Source organism: Vanessa cardui, chromosome 1 (assembly GCF_905220365.1).
Source record: "Vanessa cardui chromosome 1, ilVanCard2.1, whole genome shotgun sequence".
Taxonomy (NCBI): Eukaryota; Metazoa; Arthropoda; class Insecta; order Lepidoptera; family Nymphalidae; genus Vanessa; species Vanessa cardui.
The window spans coordinates 5,803,762-5,819,974 of record NC_061123.1 but is presented as its reverse complement, the minus strand read 5'-3'; the positions used below and the strand labels follow the sequence as shown (position 1 = coordinate 5,819,974).

Here is a 16,213-nt window from a genome sequence, read left to right as displayed (position 1 = left end):
TCAAGTGCCTCTTATTCAATATTAAATGAATCATCCAGTAATCGATAGATACTTGAAAATTATTCATAATAGATCAAAGAAAAAAAAACTAAGGCTGACTGTAAATTGCAGGTCAACAAATTACCAGTCTCCGCATTCAAGCGAAACGGAATGCAGGATCAGGAACATTCGAAGCTTTTGGGAACTGCTAACTTTCTGATGCGATGTCCTCGTGACGTGTCTATCGAGTGTGAAGTCAACCCGGTGCCTATAAAAGTGAAAGATCCTGTGAAAGTGCCACGATATGGCAACTGCACGTTAGAATCGTGCTTGTTAAAGAAAAAACCAATCGCTGTCGCCTTAGAGGATATACTGGATGATTGAATTTAAGAGAAAATTTTCAGGTGAAATAGGAAACTAATTTGTACCTATTAAATTTTAGTTTTCACATGAATAATGCTGCTCAATATCTACGTTTTGCTTGAATTTCATATAATTATTCAAAGCTGGAATCTATTTTCTAATACCGGTTTAAACGAACGCTTAAAATGGAAGAACGTGTATTCACAGAGTCCGTATTCTATAGTTGTTTTTTTGTAAGCAATTACATTACACGACCCTCGCGCTACCTATTATTCGTTGACGGTAGGTACAGAAACGTTTAATTAATGCTTGTTTTTGTTCGTTTTTTATGCGTTCACTTATCACTTTCACCCGATTCAGTTGAAATTTTAGTATTGCTGTTGTGAACTCTTGACCTTACCCTGACAGCGTTCAAATACGATTAATATTTTGGTGAGATTATTACTTTATAAACGTTACCATAGGAATAACTAGGATATAATTTGACTTTTAAATAATATACAATACTGTTTGTTCAATTTTAAAATTATAGGCCATATCTATATCAATAATAAAAATATCGGTAATACATTTCAATTTTATCCATTCAAATCGAAATCCAATAATAGAATATAATTGTTACAGGTAAATCAACCAACAGTTCTGATGCGCCGTGCATGTGAAGTAGCTGTCGGCGCCCGGCCTCGACGAAAACCTTTTGTAGAGTCCTGCTACAGTGCCGACTCGGAACAACAAATACATCGCTACGTCTCACAAGATGAACGGGTATCTTACAGTTAGTTTCCATAAATATTAGAATAAGAAATCGGTTTCTTTACGACGAGTCGAAAATTTCTCATAATATTATTCTTGCGGAAATATTGATTTAATACCAGAATAAAATGATCGCATTTTATGAAAGATTAATATTCAGAGAAAGGTATATTACCCCGGCACCTGAATTGATTCCCACGCAATATCCTTTGACGAAGCTAGAGCAAAAAGCCGAATAAACGCCGTCTCTATCATCGAAGAGGATTTCAATTTTATTACAAAATCACTTCAGACTTGAAATAGACACTAATATCGATCACAGACTTCAATCTAAGATCTTTTAATATCAAATGAATAAGTCATTTAATGAAGATTTTTCTTAAATTATTTTCTTCATTGATGGTCATAAAGCAAATATATTTCGAGACACAAAATGGTTTTCATTCATTCAAACGGCTTAAGGATTGATTAAATTCGATTACAAATTCAATGAAAGTCCTCATGTACAATTAAACGAAGTTGATTCAAGTTTTGCTTATCGATTATAGCTGGTATATAGTAGTACTATATTGAAGTTTAAGATAAGACATTATCGCTTTTACTTGCTTGGTGTCATCAATCGTTTTGCTTGTCAGACCGCTATGTTTGTTCGCCGAACGGGGTTCAACTGGATTTATTTTCGACTGATGCTAAAGACCCGACCCTTCGTGATTTTCCCTTATTTTCTGGCTGATATAATGTTGGAGCTAACGACGTTTCAAATGTAATACCCTTATAATACGAGACGTCTTATGTACTCGTTTAACGTTAGGTGCTTTTGATTATTTATTCATATATCATCCCAAAGATCTGAATACTTGGTTTTCTTCTACATCCTTTTGTTTGTTATATTCTCTACTACATAACTACAAACTAAGGAACCAGCTTACAGATTGTATGTTTCCTCCAAGTCACAATATGCGCTAATACAGATAGCTCACATACCCAAAGGCCCAAAATGCAATAGCAGTTTCTGCAAATGTCCATTGATGACCGTAGTCACTTAAAATCAAGGGACTCGCCTGAACGATTACCCGTAAATAAATATTTTAATAAAACGCTATGACTTGTATTCCTAATATATGCAAATCACAAAAAGAGATTTAACTTTTCACTTCGACAATTAACGGAAAGCGCAGTAACTGGAAAAACAGCGAGATAGAAATTTCGTCTTCAGATTTTTAATTACAAAGTTAATTAATTTACGTGATTCGAGTCGGAAAACTTCGCATCTTATGCAAATAAGTCGTTTATTTACTTTGAATAAAACTAGGTATCTTAAGAATTGTTATATCAATGTGCCGAATCGATTGAAAAAGAAGGATTTTGTTTTAGTCTCCACGCTACTGAACACTACTGACTCGGTTTTTTTTTTATAAAAAGTTGTTTAACAGTAATGTTTATATTTGTATATTATCATACATGAGGTGTAATTATTTCTGAGATATAAACACTTAAACCTAATATTTCATCAATATACAAAGTCACATAAGAATATACATACACGTATAAAGACATACCTTCCTACTCTAAAATTGAAATCAAACTTTTTGGAGATAATGCTGTAACTTTAAATGTCTAAAATAAGTAGACTACCCATAAAAGATTCGAGTAGAAATCTCTATCAATGACTAGATTAACTATTTTTTTTATGTACATTGTCAGGGTAATTGTTGCTACCACTTCGAGAAAAAGAGAAACGAACCATTTTTCAACGGCATTAATTGTTGCCACTCGAGCGCCACGTGTGCAGACGGCGTTCGAGCGAATGTTGTATCATCGGGAAGCCACTGCGCCCATTTCTATTGTTGTTGATAATTGTTATTGTGACACGTGGCTGGTGGCGGGATGACGTCATTATGGTATATTAAATTGATTACGTGAATTTTATTTTATTTTTTATTTCATTTTTTTGTTATTATCCCCATTTAATTCAAGTTGAGAATGTAAAGAGAATGCACGAATAAATTTAACTATCAATCAAATTAAAAATATTTTTGAACCGATTCCTAGTAATACGAAGTTAGGGAAATTAAGAAAATTTTGATGAATTCATCAAAAAATTTATTTAATTTTACTGATTAATTAAAGCCTTTCTTTAAATGTTGCTATTACAAAATATTGTATGACTGTCAAAAATCGGCAAAATCTTTTTCCCTTTGTGCCTTTTTGCTTTGCTGACATTCTCAAAAAACTAAATCTATTTTCCAACAAATCAATAAAGTCCGCAAACTACTATCGACAACGTCAAGAAATTAAGAGAATGGAAGAATCCAGCAAAAAGGTTTATAGACAAATGGAATTGACAATGTTTTGTTGTGCTGTCAGTAAACAACCAATTAATCAATTGTTATTATCACGTTAAATGACTAGAATTTATTTATTTATTTAAATACTTTTATTGAAAAATATACATAATCAATAAGAATAACAAAAAAAAAACAATCGACGAATGATAGGTCAAATTAGTCAAACTGCCTATATAACACAGAAGAGGTAATTATAAAAGGAGGTATTATAAAGCGGCATTTATATATGAGATGAGATGAAAAGATGAAACGAGAGAGATCACTATTACATAAGAATATTTGAGTATAAAGTACAAACACACATTCCTAATTCTTTATAAAATAAGACTTTTTTTTAAACTTTTTTACTTAATTCTATATAATTATAGATTTTATCAAATTATATTTGCATACATTTTGATAAGCTTCGTATTATTTCCTAAACTCACACACACATTCGTTATTTATGTATACGAATTATTGTCATATACGCGTTGACATTAACAACGAAATCTATTATTCATTATCACAATAAAAACATCAAAGATAAAAAAAAATCATATTAGTATATACTCCTCAATAAATAATAAAAGCAATTAAAATTTATTTATTTGTAAGAATATTTGTCATTTGATACAAAAGCATAGATATTTGTTTTAGAAGAGAAATATAATACTATTGATGAACCCTGAGCATCATGTTCACGTGAGGCATATAATAGGCATGTCTTTTGCAGCGCGTGTTCATATATGGAAAAGGGTTGCCCTTAGTGTCCGGTATCAGGAAAAGTGGTGTCGTATTTTTTACATGTTTGATCTTCGACTATAAAAACGCCAAGATGCTCAAAAACCTATGTTTCCGAAAAGTTTCGCCATCACGATGATTTTATATAGGTTCTTATTTACCTATATGTTCGCTTGAACAACTAAATTTGCCTCGTGATTGTGTGTTTTCACCATTGCCTATAGATATTCGCGCTGTAAGAAATATTAAACGTAACCAATGCCTTACTACTTAGTCAAATCAGAACACAGCCCTGCTAACTATTAGGCGGTTGCTAACCCATGAATAGCCGGCGCAAATATCTGTTATCAAATAAAAACTGAAAAGAAAAAATCCTTCACCGAAATATTTTATCATGACCATGAGCGATGGAACGAAGTACTTTGTTTTCTGAACGAAATACTTTTATTACTTATTAGATATAAACATTATGATATTACTAAAATTAAAATAGGATTGGGCAGAGTACGTTGCATGCATGAATAAGAAATTGGACTTAAAAATGAATTGGAAAAGAGGTAGACAACCATTAAGATGGGTGGATGAAATTAATAAAGAAATATTGAAGAAAATTGGAGAAGGCACTTACTCGTTGAGAGGTCTTCATTAACAGAAATACTTGATTTACGATCATATTTGATTATACTTATTTTAATTACTAATTTAATTTTGTTTCGAAATTAATTTTGGTTAAAATTTTAATTATTATACCTATCTGTTTACGTATAAAGGTTGAATATAATATAAAATTAATTATGAAAAGTATAATAAACGAAATAAACTAAGTTAATTCAATATAATGTACGATATGAATGTGAAATTGATATATTTTAATTGTATTAAAGAAAAAACTTTTCCACGTTTTACGAAAAATAATGACTTATCGAAGCGATTTTAAACAATACAGCATTGATCCTTGTGCATTAAATGACATTAAATACATTTTGCATTTCATATAGATCAATATAGCCCTCTGTATAGTGTGTGTATGTGTAGTATAGTATGTAATTAAAATGAATATTTTCAAAGATATTACAGATATACAATGAAAAACAAAAACCTCTGAACTTATAATGACATGCTGTAGTATACTTAATATGAGTATTGCATCCGTGCGAAGATAAGATACACCAAAGATTCGTCTGTGAAGATGCAAAAATAAAACAATAAATAAATAAATGAATTTTGTTACAGAAGTTCCTCTGGTCGGAATGCAAAACGGAATTACCAGGAAAACAGAGGATCAAGGGGATTCGCAATAAAACCCCGATAAACTAGAAGCGCAGTGAAATAAAAACTACTTTTCAGTGATTGTACAATCATGCAAATCGGGGCATGGCCGTTTGTTACTGTTTTCGTTGGTGGTCCGTGAGTGGGGGGAGAAAGGGGTGTAGGGGCAAATGAGAAAGCGGCGCGGTAGGGCGGCGCGAGCGCGGTGACTGTCCGCGCGCATCATGCGGCAGGCCGCAGCGGTTCTGATAATAGCCGCGTGCGCCGCTGTCTCCGCGCAAATTGCTTGGACACCAATTTTTCTCGACGGAAGTAGTAAGTATTTTTTCGGAAGTTATAAAATCATAAATAGAAGTATTCGTCCCTTACGCTGAGTCATTTTACATAAAACTGTTCCTTAAAAATTTCGCCACAACCTGCGACATTTCACGTGCTTAGAGAAGATTACTGAAGTTCTCAAATGATATTAACACTAACCAAATGAATCAGTATCACATATTCAATGACAAACAAACAATCATATATGTACAGACACGCTGCTACTGTAAGTGTGTATAAATTACGGCTTCACAATTTTTAAGCAAATGATTATAAGTTAATATCTATTGTCATTAGGCCAAGTTGATCTATGGACGCAGTCATCATCAGGCTGTGCGTGTCCCGGAGGGGAAGGCGAAGACTGTGCGTGTTGCGTGCGGGACGGTGCGTGCCCGTGCGGCGATATTGCGCCTGGTCGGTGTGCGCAATGCGGGCTAGAACAATATTGTTCTAATAGTGAGTACTATTAATTAATAAGAAATGCAGTTTACGTGTTTTTCGAGAAAATATTAATAAACATTTGGCTTAACAAATCAAAACGTCAGTGATTTATTTAAATTGTGAAATGTAACCGCAATGTAATGTATGATAATAAATAATGCCAGTTATTCGAGTATATTTTTTCCATACGTATTTGTTAACATTATAATAAAAAATACTCCGTGTTATAAGTTTGGTATATACTTCATCTTGCCTAATTCCTTTTTTTTTCATATAGTGTGCAACATTACGATTGATTCGCGGGTGCTCAAGAGTAAGTCGGGGAAAACGTTCGGGCAAATTAAATCTCCGTCTATCGAGGGCCCCAGCGCGTGTTCCTACATCCTGCAACCTGACGCGGGTCAAAGAGTGGAGATACAACTGTATCGTCTCGTGTCTGTCGGGAGATTTAATGGTTCAAGGTAAGAATGTAAAACTTTTTATATTGAATCATTACCATTTTGTACATCGACAATTGAAAACAAAGCTGAACGTTTTGTTAAAAGTTCATACCTTAATAGTATTAATAGAGTAGGTAGGGTTATTACTTGGTAGGATAAGCAGTGATGGTAAAATAGTAAAGCGGTCGAGAAATAAACGTAAGTTTTTTTTTAAATTTCGATTCTTCTCACTTCAATTAAAACAAATTACTTTACTCCGTTTTATTATATTCCTCTGGATTTAAATGTTATTCTCATTTGTAAAATAAAATTTAAAAATAGCTTCCTCTTTCAAACGCAACTCCAACTTTTCTGACTTGCTAATCAATTATCATTTTGAAAATAGTATTTCCAAAAACATTTAAAAATTAACTTTCACTATACCACGGTCAGACTAATTTTATTGTATCTTAAAGGGCAAGATAAAGTAAGAAATCATCCAAATTAAAGTGTTTACACTTTCAAATTGACGTTCTCATTCTCAAAAGAGACTAAGTAATTATGCGATACGTAATACTATAGTACACAAATATACTAATATGTAACACACAGATATACTTTCCTATCCTTTACTCTCATAATCCAATGAGACCGCAAATCCATCACGAGCACAAAGAGTTCAGGTGTGGGACCAACGACTTTGCGTGCTTTCCCAGGTACAAGAATGACTGTCAATTCCCAAACAAGTCTTCTACTGAGAATTTTTCACCAGAACAGCCCAATATTGTTAGTGGTCTCACCTGTCTCTTATATGTAAACGTGGCACTCATACAAAAATATATCGAATGTACATTTAACAATTATTATTCCGCATAAAAAAACAATACAATACATTTCTGCAAATTGTAGCCATACAACTGAAAGGGAACCCATACATATGTTTATTTCAAAGTAACGTCACGCTTTACAACAATGCCACTTTAATATAGCAGCGACTTATTCAAGCAATTGCTTTGTTAGAGGTTATGAAGCTCTAACCTGAGAATTATGACGTTGACAATAGTATGCGTGATACTTTCTGTGAATTCATTCAATTGAATTTTTGCCTAAAGACGATTAACTTTTCCAACCTGAAATAAAATCAAGCAATAATTAATTCCTTGGCTTAGTACTACAAAGGGTAAAGTACATTTTTGAGTAGAATGTGAAGCACATTTACCAAATAATTAATTAATAATTTATTTGTTCTATTAAGGGATCAACTTATTTAAAAAAAATTGATGACAATAACATTTCTGATTCTAATAATATTACGTAAAAACCATTAATTATTATAGAAAAACACCAAAACATGTTCGTATATTTTGGTTCTTTTTGCACCAGGCCACGTAATTATTCTTTGTTATTTTTTACAAAGTTCAAGTGAAGCTTATTTTCAATGTGAATTTATTCAGCTTTACAGCTCAGCGTCAAGCATGTTTCAAATAGCGAGATTTGACAATAGCCAGAGGGGTCACGGCCAAACCAACGTAAAATTGAAATATGCTTTATTCAAGTAGGCTCTTACAAGCACTCTCTTAATTAAGCGAGAAGCTAGAAAAACTTCTAAACGAACGAGTTCCAAGTGTGGATTCTAAAACACTAAAACTTACTAACATACATGATTTTAAGTATATTGAAGTTGTAAGGATCAAACAAATAACATATTCCAGCGTTAACACTTAAGAACTAACAGTCATAAATATTTGATTTTCGATCTCTAAAAGACACATCTTTCAAAGTTCTAAAAAATATTAAATAACCAAACATATGAGGTTCTTTTTATGTTACATTTTTAATAACAACGCTGATCGCATATCAGCAATCCATTTATGTATGCAGCGAGGTATCGACTGAACCACAATTTATGAAAAAACCTGGTTCCATTCCATTTCCATCAAAGGTTGCTGAGATCAGCGTTCACAAAGTCCATAAATCAAAGCCGAGTAAATAGAGAGTTACAGAATACAAAGTCCGTTGTTACAATCCGGTTGTAGAAAAAATACGAACATGAAAAGAACTAAATCTCACAACGACAAAACATTGCTACGTTTTTTAACAAAGTAAATATCCCATTTATTAAATAAATTATTTTTGGTAACACTCAGCTCTTTAAGCGCTTTAACTTTTTGTCTTGCTTTACGGAACTGCGCTTAAAGTATAACTTAGCAGATTTTGTGCAAATCGAAGTAAAATATTTAAATCAATACGCCTATTTAAGCAAATAAAGAATATTTTTTAGTGAATCGATTTAAAGAGAATTTAAGAGAATATATTAGATTTAAAAGAATATATTAGATAAGTCAAGAATTGTGCATAAGTTATACGTCTATTGATCTTTAGGCGATTTGTTGTGAACTACAAGCTATGTCATATGCAGTTTTGAGGTCATATTAAAACAATATTTTGTACAAATATCATGTTATATTGTTAGACATTTTTTGTCAGTATGTTTTCAGTAGTTAAGAATTTAGCTTAAATGAGTACTAAACCTGCCCTATCTTTTCCTAAATCCGATTCTCACAAGGATACTTAAGGTTTGATATTATGATATTAACCGTTGTATGTATTTGTGTAGTTGTGTAGGCGGATGGCTGCAGCTGGGCGACGCAGGTGCAGTGCCGGACGCAGGACGAGCGGCGCAGACAAGACTTTGTGGTGCTAATGAAAGATACACACCACCGGTTGTGTTATTTGCTGATCACGGAGCATCGGTACTTGATTTTAGGTACGAGCTTATTTTAATTAATAACTATAGAATTACGTACTGAATACAAAAACATTAGAAAATATTTATTTGGAAATATATTGCAGTATTCTAGAATACCTTCAATAGGTAAGATATTATGTTTATTTTCCCGTCATTGAGATTTCGAATATATGCTAATGTTATAACATCTTTAGCAACTCCTGCCTGTCTATGAGCTACGCTTTGTGCAAACCAGTGACTCTGATGAATTCGATGAAATTTTGTAAATATCAAATGAGCGGTTTGCGGTTGCAAGAACGCGAGCGAAATCAACGGCGTCAATTAGTTTATAGTAAATGTTTCATTACGTCATAGTGGCATTTTTTTTAAATGTTAACATATTTATTGGGATAGTCGAAAACCTTTATACTGATATCAGATTTTTTTCGTTTTCTACTGGATTAAACTATTGCTATACTGCATTTAGATTACCTCACATTAAAAACATTAAAAAAAAAACCATCAAAATTGAAGGAGAAAAATTAGAGACCGGAATTATAATTATAAAGATACAAGTAGTTTTCGTGACGTCAACAATACAATTAAAATAGATATTAACAATAATGAACATAACGTTAATTCTACAAAGGAAATGTCAACAACAGTTAAATTACGTACATCCCGCTTAAATGTTAATTATTCATTTGTATGTTTTTAGTGATCATAATGTATGGTTTAATACAGTTCCCACTAAAATTGTAGGCATATTTATAATTGGGACTTGTGAGTGGTGCTCATCCTATATATAGGCACTTACGCCCATTAGTTGTTGTACAAAATATTACAAGTGTCATTTATAATTCAACAGGACAATGATACGAACTATTTTAACACAGACAACGTTTAACCTTCGAAATTAAACTAGTGCGTTCTCGCTATTGGTGCACGTATCATATTAATGTCAACGAATTATATGGAAACCTGTGTCGAATGATCAGAATACTCATTATCAGGAAATGAAAGACTATTATATTATCTGAATTTGAATAAAAAAATAAATATTGGACAACATCACATTCGAGGTGATACTCTGACATAACTCTGATTCCAATGTAAGTAGCTAAAGCACTTGTGTTATGGAAAATCAGAAGTAAAGACGGTACCTCATAGACCCAGCCCAAGACAACATAGAAAACTAATGAATTTTCTACATTGTCTCGGCCGGGAATCGAACCCGGGACCTCGGAGTGGCGTACCCATGAAAACCGGTGTACACACTACTCGACCACGGAGGTCGTCAATTTGAAATAAATTGCTGCCATCTTAGGTATTCATTTTCATTTGTCATTCTTTTTAAGCATTTTTACGTCTTCCTCTGCGACGGTTCTCATTAAATAAGCCGTCTACAGACTGCACAGTTATATTATAAAATTCCATTTGAAGCTCATTTAGTGACACAATTATATACACTTTCGTACCGGTCTATTTATTACAGGAAAATTAATAAAATTTAGGTCAAAATATATTTTATTTTACAACCGTCCCGAGACTTTCTATAGCATGTTAGTGAGCTTATAAGCTTATGTCTATGTGTAGGTAGGGTTATTACTGCAGTATAAACGTGCGGCATGATCGACAGCTGTATCCGTATTTTAAAACCTATCGCTAATCCGTATTCCAAAAAAAGAAACGTTCGCTACCAAACGAATGTTCTGATGTAACATTAAAATTTTGATTTAGGCAGCTAAAATGATTCAAATTTCCATTGATATATATGACATTGGAACAGCGTGGTGGAATATGTTCCAAACCATCTTCTTAATGGCAGAGGAGGCTTTAGCCTAGCAGTGGGAAACTTACAGTCTGTTACTTTACTTTACTTTACATGACATTCTCATGTAAAGTAATAAACAAAAAAAAATAAGTCGATATACAATTATATCGATGTATTATTTTCTTTCGAAAGGCACTTCTCATTTTCTTGATTAATAAATTATATATTAATATATTTTTGTATTGTATTTTAAAAAGTTATTCATTATCTGTGAAAAATTTTCACCGCGCGTACAATGACGATACATGTTATTATTTTACAACTAGCTTAGCCCACGACTTCATGCTCATTTGAATTGCATAAAATAATATTGTTGTAGCTTAAGTTACTTCTTATTACATTTCCTATCTGATAGTGAAAGTGCCGTGAAAATCCATCCAGTCAACAACAGAACAAACAAACAGACAAGCAAATTTATGTGTCGGTTATTTTAATATTACAACTAGAAACTACAATTTTATTACATGTACAGATAAAAAAAATCATATAATGTATTTATCTAAAAGGTTTCAATTAAATATAGTAATTATAAATTTAGTGTTATAAAATATTCATAGTTTTATATAATAGTACACTATAAGCCGTATTCATTGATATTAATACATTATATAACTTCTAATCATTTGACAAACGAATATACCGAAAAGTTTTGAATTTGTTCTTACAGAATGTCGACAGTTGGGTCCGACATTGTCGTTTCTCGACAAAGACGAAATTGTATTTGTGACCGTCGACGCTTAGTGAAACACTACCCTTTTGGGACTAGTAATTGATTTGAAGCATTGTTGAGTCACATCCCATAAAGTTCAATAGTGAAGCAGAGATCAGTTTTACAAATTAAATATACACACGCGCTCGGTCCAAGAAGCTTGTTTGCGTGGACAAAACATATTACCATCGGTAAATAAGTGCAGAAATCAGATCTGAAAATAAAGGTTAACGTCGAATCAATTATTGACAAATCATCTATTCACTGGCAATAGTAATTCTCAGAATAGTAGATAGGTTCAATTCCACACGCCTGCTCTTTATCATAACAAATAACAAACAATATTGATTCAAATTACTAATATGCAGACGGCAATTTGCAAATTATTATTTCTTAATCTAATATGTATGATGGAAAACCGGCAAGATTGTTTGGTTCATGGTAACGAAATAATACAACAAATCGATAGCTGGGTTATCGTTTATTGATTATACAATATTCCATAGCCCACGTCACCATCTGTCATATGCTTCTTGATAGCTAATCTTCCTTTCCTGCGACATATTATGAATTCTTCAGACCATAAATTACATATGTTATTAAGACCTAAAAATTAATCAATCAAATAACAGTACTCAGTATTGTTGTGTTCCGGTTCGAAGGGTGAGTGAGCCAGTGTAACTACAGGCACAAGGGACATAACATCTTAGTTCCCAAGGTTGGTGGCACATTGGCGATGTAAGGAATAGTTAATATTTCTTACAGCGTCATTGTCTATGGGTGATGGTGACCACTTACCATCAGGTGGCTCATATGCTTGTCCGCCAATCTATAACATAAAAAAAGTACCAAGTTGTCCAAATGCTAGCTTATCAGGCAATAGATGTGAATATATTGAGTTCATAACTCGGCTCTGTTGTCTCGTTAACTCCCGGTTAATCCTAAGTCGAATTGTATTGCCGTCCCAGCGTATTTTAGTATCTGTGGAATGGCTCTCAATACTCAGAAGTATATTTTATTTGTAAACATTAAGTTTTTCTTTGACAGGATAACAGAAAAAACAGTACGATCACAGTTTCTCGCGTTCTTCAGCTTTACATCTCTGAGCAACACGCAAGGAGTGGGATTTCACCCAAGAGGAGGATCTAGAATTCCGCAGACAGGTAAGTTGTCACGTTTTTAAAAAAATATATTAGAAAGAGACAAGATATATAACCTTAGGTGAGAAATAAGAGATAGAACACGATATTGAATTAACAATGGTCACTTTGAAAAAGAAATACTCTTTGTTCTCACATAGGGTCTTGGGAAACCAATAATTTTTTAACTTTCATATCTATACCGAAAGTGAAAGCAATCATAAAACGCAGCTCGCCGGCTTATTTACAATATACGAGTTTAGGTTTTTTACAACGTTCGGGTAAGTGATGGCTGGTCATCTAAAAACTTATTTCATTTTTCCCATTTAATTTGACTAAAAATATCATGAAAAAATATAGCTTGGATAAATACACAATTTATATGCCCGTTTTAGTACAGGTATACTAGCATTTACGCTCGAATAGAAGTGGCAGTTTAGGTTAAATAGAAACTATATTAATTCTAAATAATATTATAAATACGTTTGTTTGTTGAGCTGAGTATTGAGTTGAAATGAAAGTACATCATAAAAATTGCAATGTAGACGATGCCGCTTTCATAAACTTCTAGAATATTCTAGAATGTCATCGATAATACGCGATGTAGTTTATAAACATTATTATTTTTCATAATGATGCACTTTTATAAAGTACAGTGATATTTTATCTCCGGCGTCGCTCGCGTTGAACACTTAAATTGCATATGATTATGTAACGGCGTCGCTAGTTCGAACAGAGAAAATTGTTTCCTCTAAGTTGAGAGTATGCATTTTTCCCACGTTCGCCTGTGTTCGGATACACTTTTCAAAGTCTTTATACATTAGTTCACGTCCTGTTACGGTCTGGTACTTTCTGCTCAATTCGAAAACACATTTCAATTTATACCGACTATTTGGTTTACACGTTTATTTGACATTTTGACGATTTTATTTTTAGTTAGTATTTTCGGTAAAGGTAGTTTAAGTCTTTATTGAATTTCATTTTACCTTTTAGTGCGTATGAGTTGTTTTGTACTCCATTATTGAAAACGACCCAACCATTACAACTCGGTTAAGACTTTCGCAGTCAATTATTATTAACCTAATAATAATACACGAAATGTCGTATTTATTCTAAAAGTCATAAAAAATGTTTGTGGGTCGAGTATCGGTGGATATCCGAGACATGCAGGTTTCCTCACGATGTATTCTTTACCGCTAAGCACGAAACGAATTATGTACACAAATTAAACACATACATTTCTGTGCTTCACTGAGTTTGAACGAGCAATAAGGCTTTAAGAATTACGAGATATAACCACTGTCCAATACATATATGTATTTAAAATAAATAATGTTTAACTTTATTACTAATTCTTAATACAGTAGAAGTTTGCTATCGTATTACGCATTGCGGACGAAATAGTGAAGTATTCAATATTTTTTGACAAAATAACATTTGCCAAGAAATGCATCCATAAAGACTGAAATATGATATTTCTGAAAAGTATTTTCAGAACTAATGACATACATCAAAACACTAAAATCAAAAGTTAATTATTTTAATGACATAAAAATTATGTATATTATCATACGTCTAAATTAAGTTTATGTTTTAAAATTAATGTATGTATGGTTATTTGTTTGTTAGATTGCGACTGGTTATACCAAGATGTGTCATGCCGGGGCGTCGGCTCGTGTGTTTTGGCGAGTCCAGGGTATCCGGGGTTGTACCCTCCTCATCGACGATGTCGCTATCTATTTGCGACAAATTCAGTGCACACGCGAGTCAAGATTATTTTCTCCTCGATACTGCTGCCTAGAAAGTAAGTACCTATATTATTTATTAAAAACTCGTAACAAACTTTTGTATCATATAGAATTATCGCTTAGTTATTATAAATATGAAACTATGTTTTTTTTTTTTGCTGTCTTCATCAAGAAATATCAAACCATAATTTAAGCTTACACGATTTTTTGCTAATTTATTCTTACTAAGGTTGCAATTATTTAAGAGAAATCTCCAATACCCGAATAAACTAATATCTCGTTTAAACAACATATATAAAAAGCATATTCATAAATAAATAACAAAATATACATATAGTGTGTTTACATTTATATAAATATACAAAATTATATAAATTTAACTGCCTACCTATCCGGTCTGCGACGGTCAAACTTTTGATTTATAAAGTTTTGTAAAATCGCAATGTTGATAGTGATCGTGTTTTTACATTCAATATTTATTTATTGCTTTTCAAATAAAACCTTAAGCGCATGAAAGCTAATTTTAAATATATTTTTTTTTATAGAACTCAGAATATATAGAAATACGAACGAAAAGTAAAAGAAACTTTATGGTATAAACATATACGATATCTAAGCATACTCGTATATTATGTCCACATTTTATTTATAAATTTTATGTCAACGTTCGTTTAATCGTAAAATAAATGTATTCCCTTTGAAACAAAACGTCAAAAGTATAAATTCATGAAGTAATAAAGGTACAGAAGGCTTCCATGCTTAGTGGATTGATGGTAATACTTAGTGGCAAGGCTTTGTGCAATCTCGTCTGTGTAGGTACCATACACTTATTTTATTTATTAATTGTAAAAGTTACACCATAAACTTATCACTAAACACTTAAAAATTATATTTAATATGGGTGACATTCAAGGCGATACATCTTTATAGGTGTAAACCGTCAAGAAGCAATACCAGTTTAGTAGTTAGTATAGTGTTTGTAGGATGAATGAGTCAGGTTAAATGCAGGTACAAAAGAAATAACGACTCAGCTCTCGAGGTTCGTGGCGCATTGCTGACAACTAACAAATATGACGTGGCCAATTTTTCAATCCGCCCACATATGCTATAAATAGCAGATGACCCTTAGGCCGTCCTTACACTTCCAAAATGATAAATGTTTATTTTCGAACTTAGTGTTCGAATTTTATCAACATTATTTTTGATACATTTTGTATGTGTAACAAATTATTTTAAATTGATTGATTGATTTCTTGATAAAAAAATATATTTTTTTTAGAGATACAACAATAAAAAATAATTAAATATTTATCAATTTTCTGTGATGTAATGAACGAAATACATGTATATCATAATAAAGCACTTTGAATTCAGTTCAACAATTTGTCATTCAATAAATTTTCATTTTCATTTATTTTGTATGTTTTTCATTGTAATTGAAT

The 16,213-nt window shown here is 32.3% G+C and overlaps 1 protein-coding gene across 4 annotated transcripts in view; it reads left to right on the top strand.

Moving 5' to 3' along the window:
• LOC124533557 overlaps positions 1–16,213 on the top strand; it is a 57,725-nt gene that overhangs the window by 25,977 nt on the left and 15,535 nt on the right. For 3 of the 4 annotated variants that reach the window (XM_047108930.1, XM_047108920.1, XM_047108938.1), the window contains 8 exons: positions 112–383; positions 967–1,117; positions 5,400–5,750; positions 6,051–6,209; positions 6,472–6,655; positions 9,231–9,380; positions 12,932–13,047; positions 14,653–14,827. In XM_047108930.1, the coding sequence (XP_046964886.1) occupies positions 5,660–5,750; positions 6,051–6,209; positions 6,472–6,655; positions 9,231–9,380; positions 12,932–13,047; positions 14,653–14,827 (875 nt within the window). In that variant the 5' untranslated portion in view covers positions 112–383; positions 967–1,117; positions 5,400–5,659. The remainder of the gene's footprint in view (positions 1–111; positions 384–966; positions 1,118–5,399; positions 5,751–6,050; positions 6,210–6,471; positions 6,656–9,230; positions 9,381–12,931; positions 13,048–14,652; positions 14,828–16,213) is intronic. The other variant, XM_047108946.1, reaches the window with a different exon arrangement.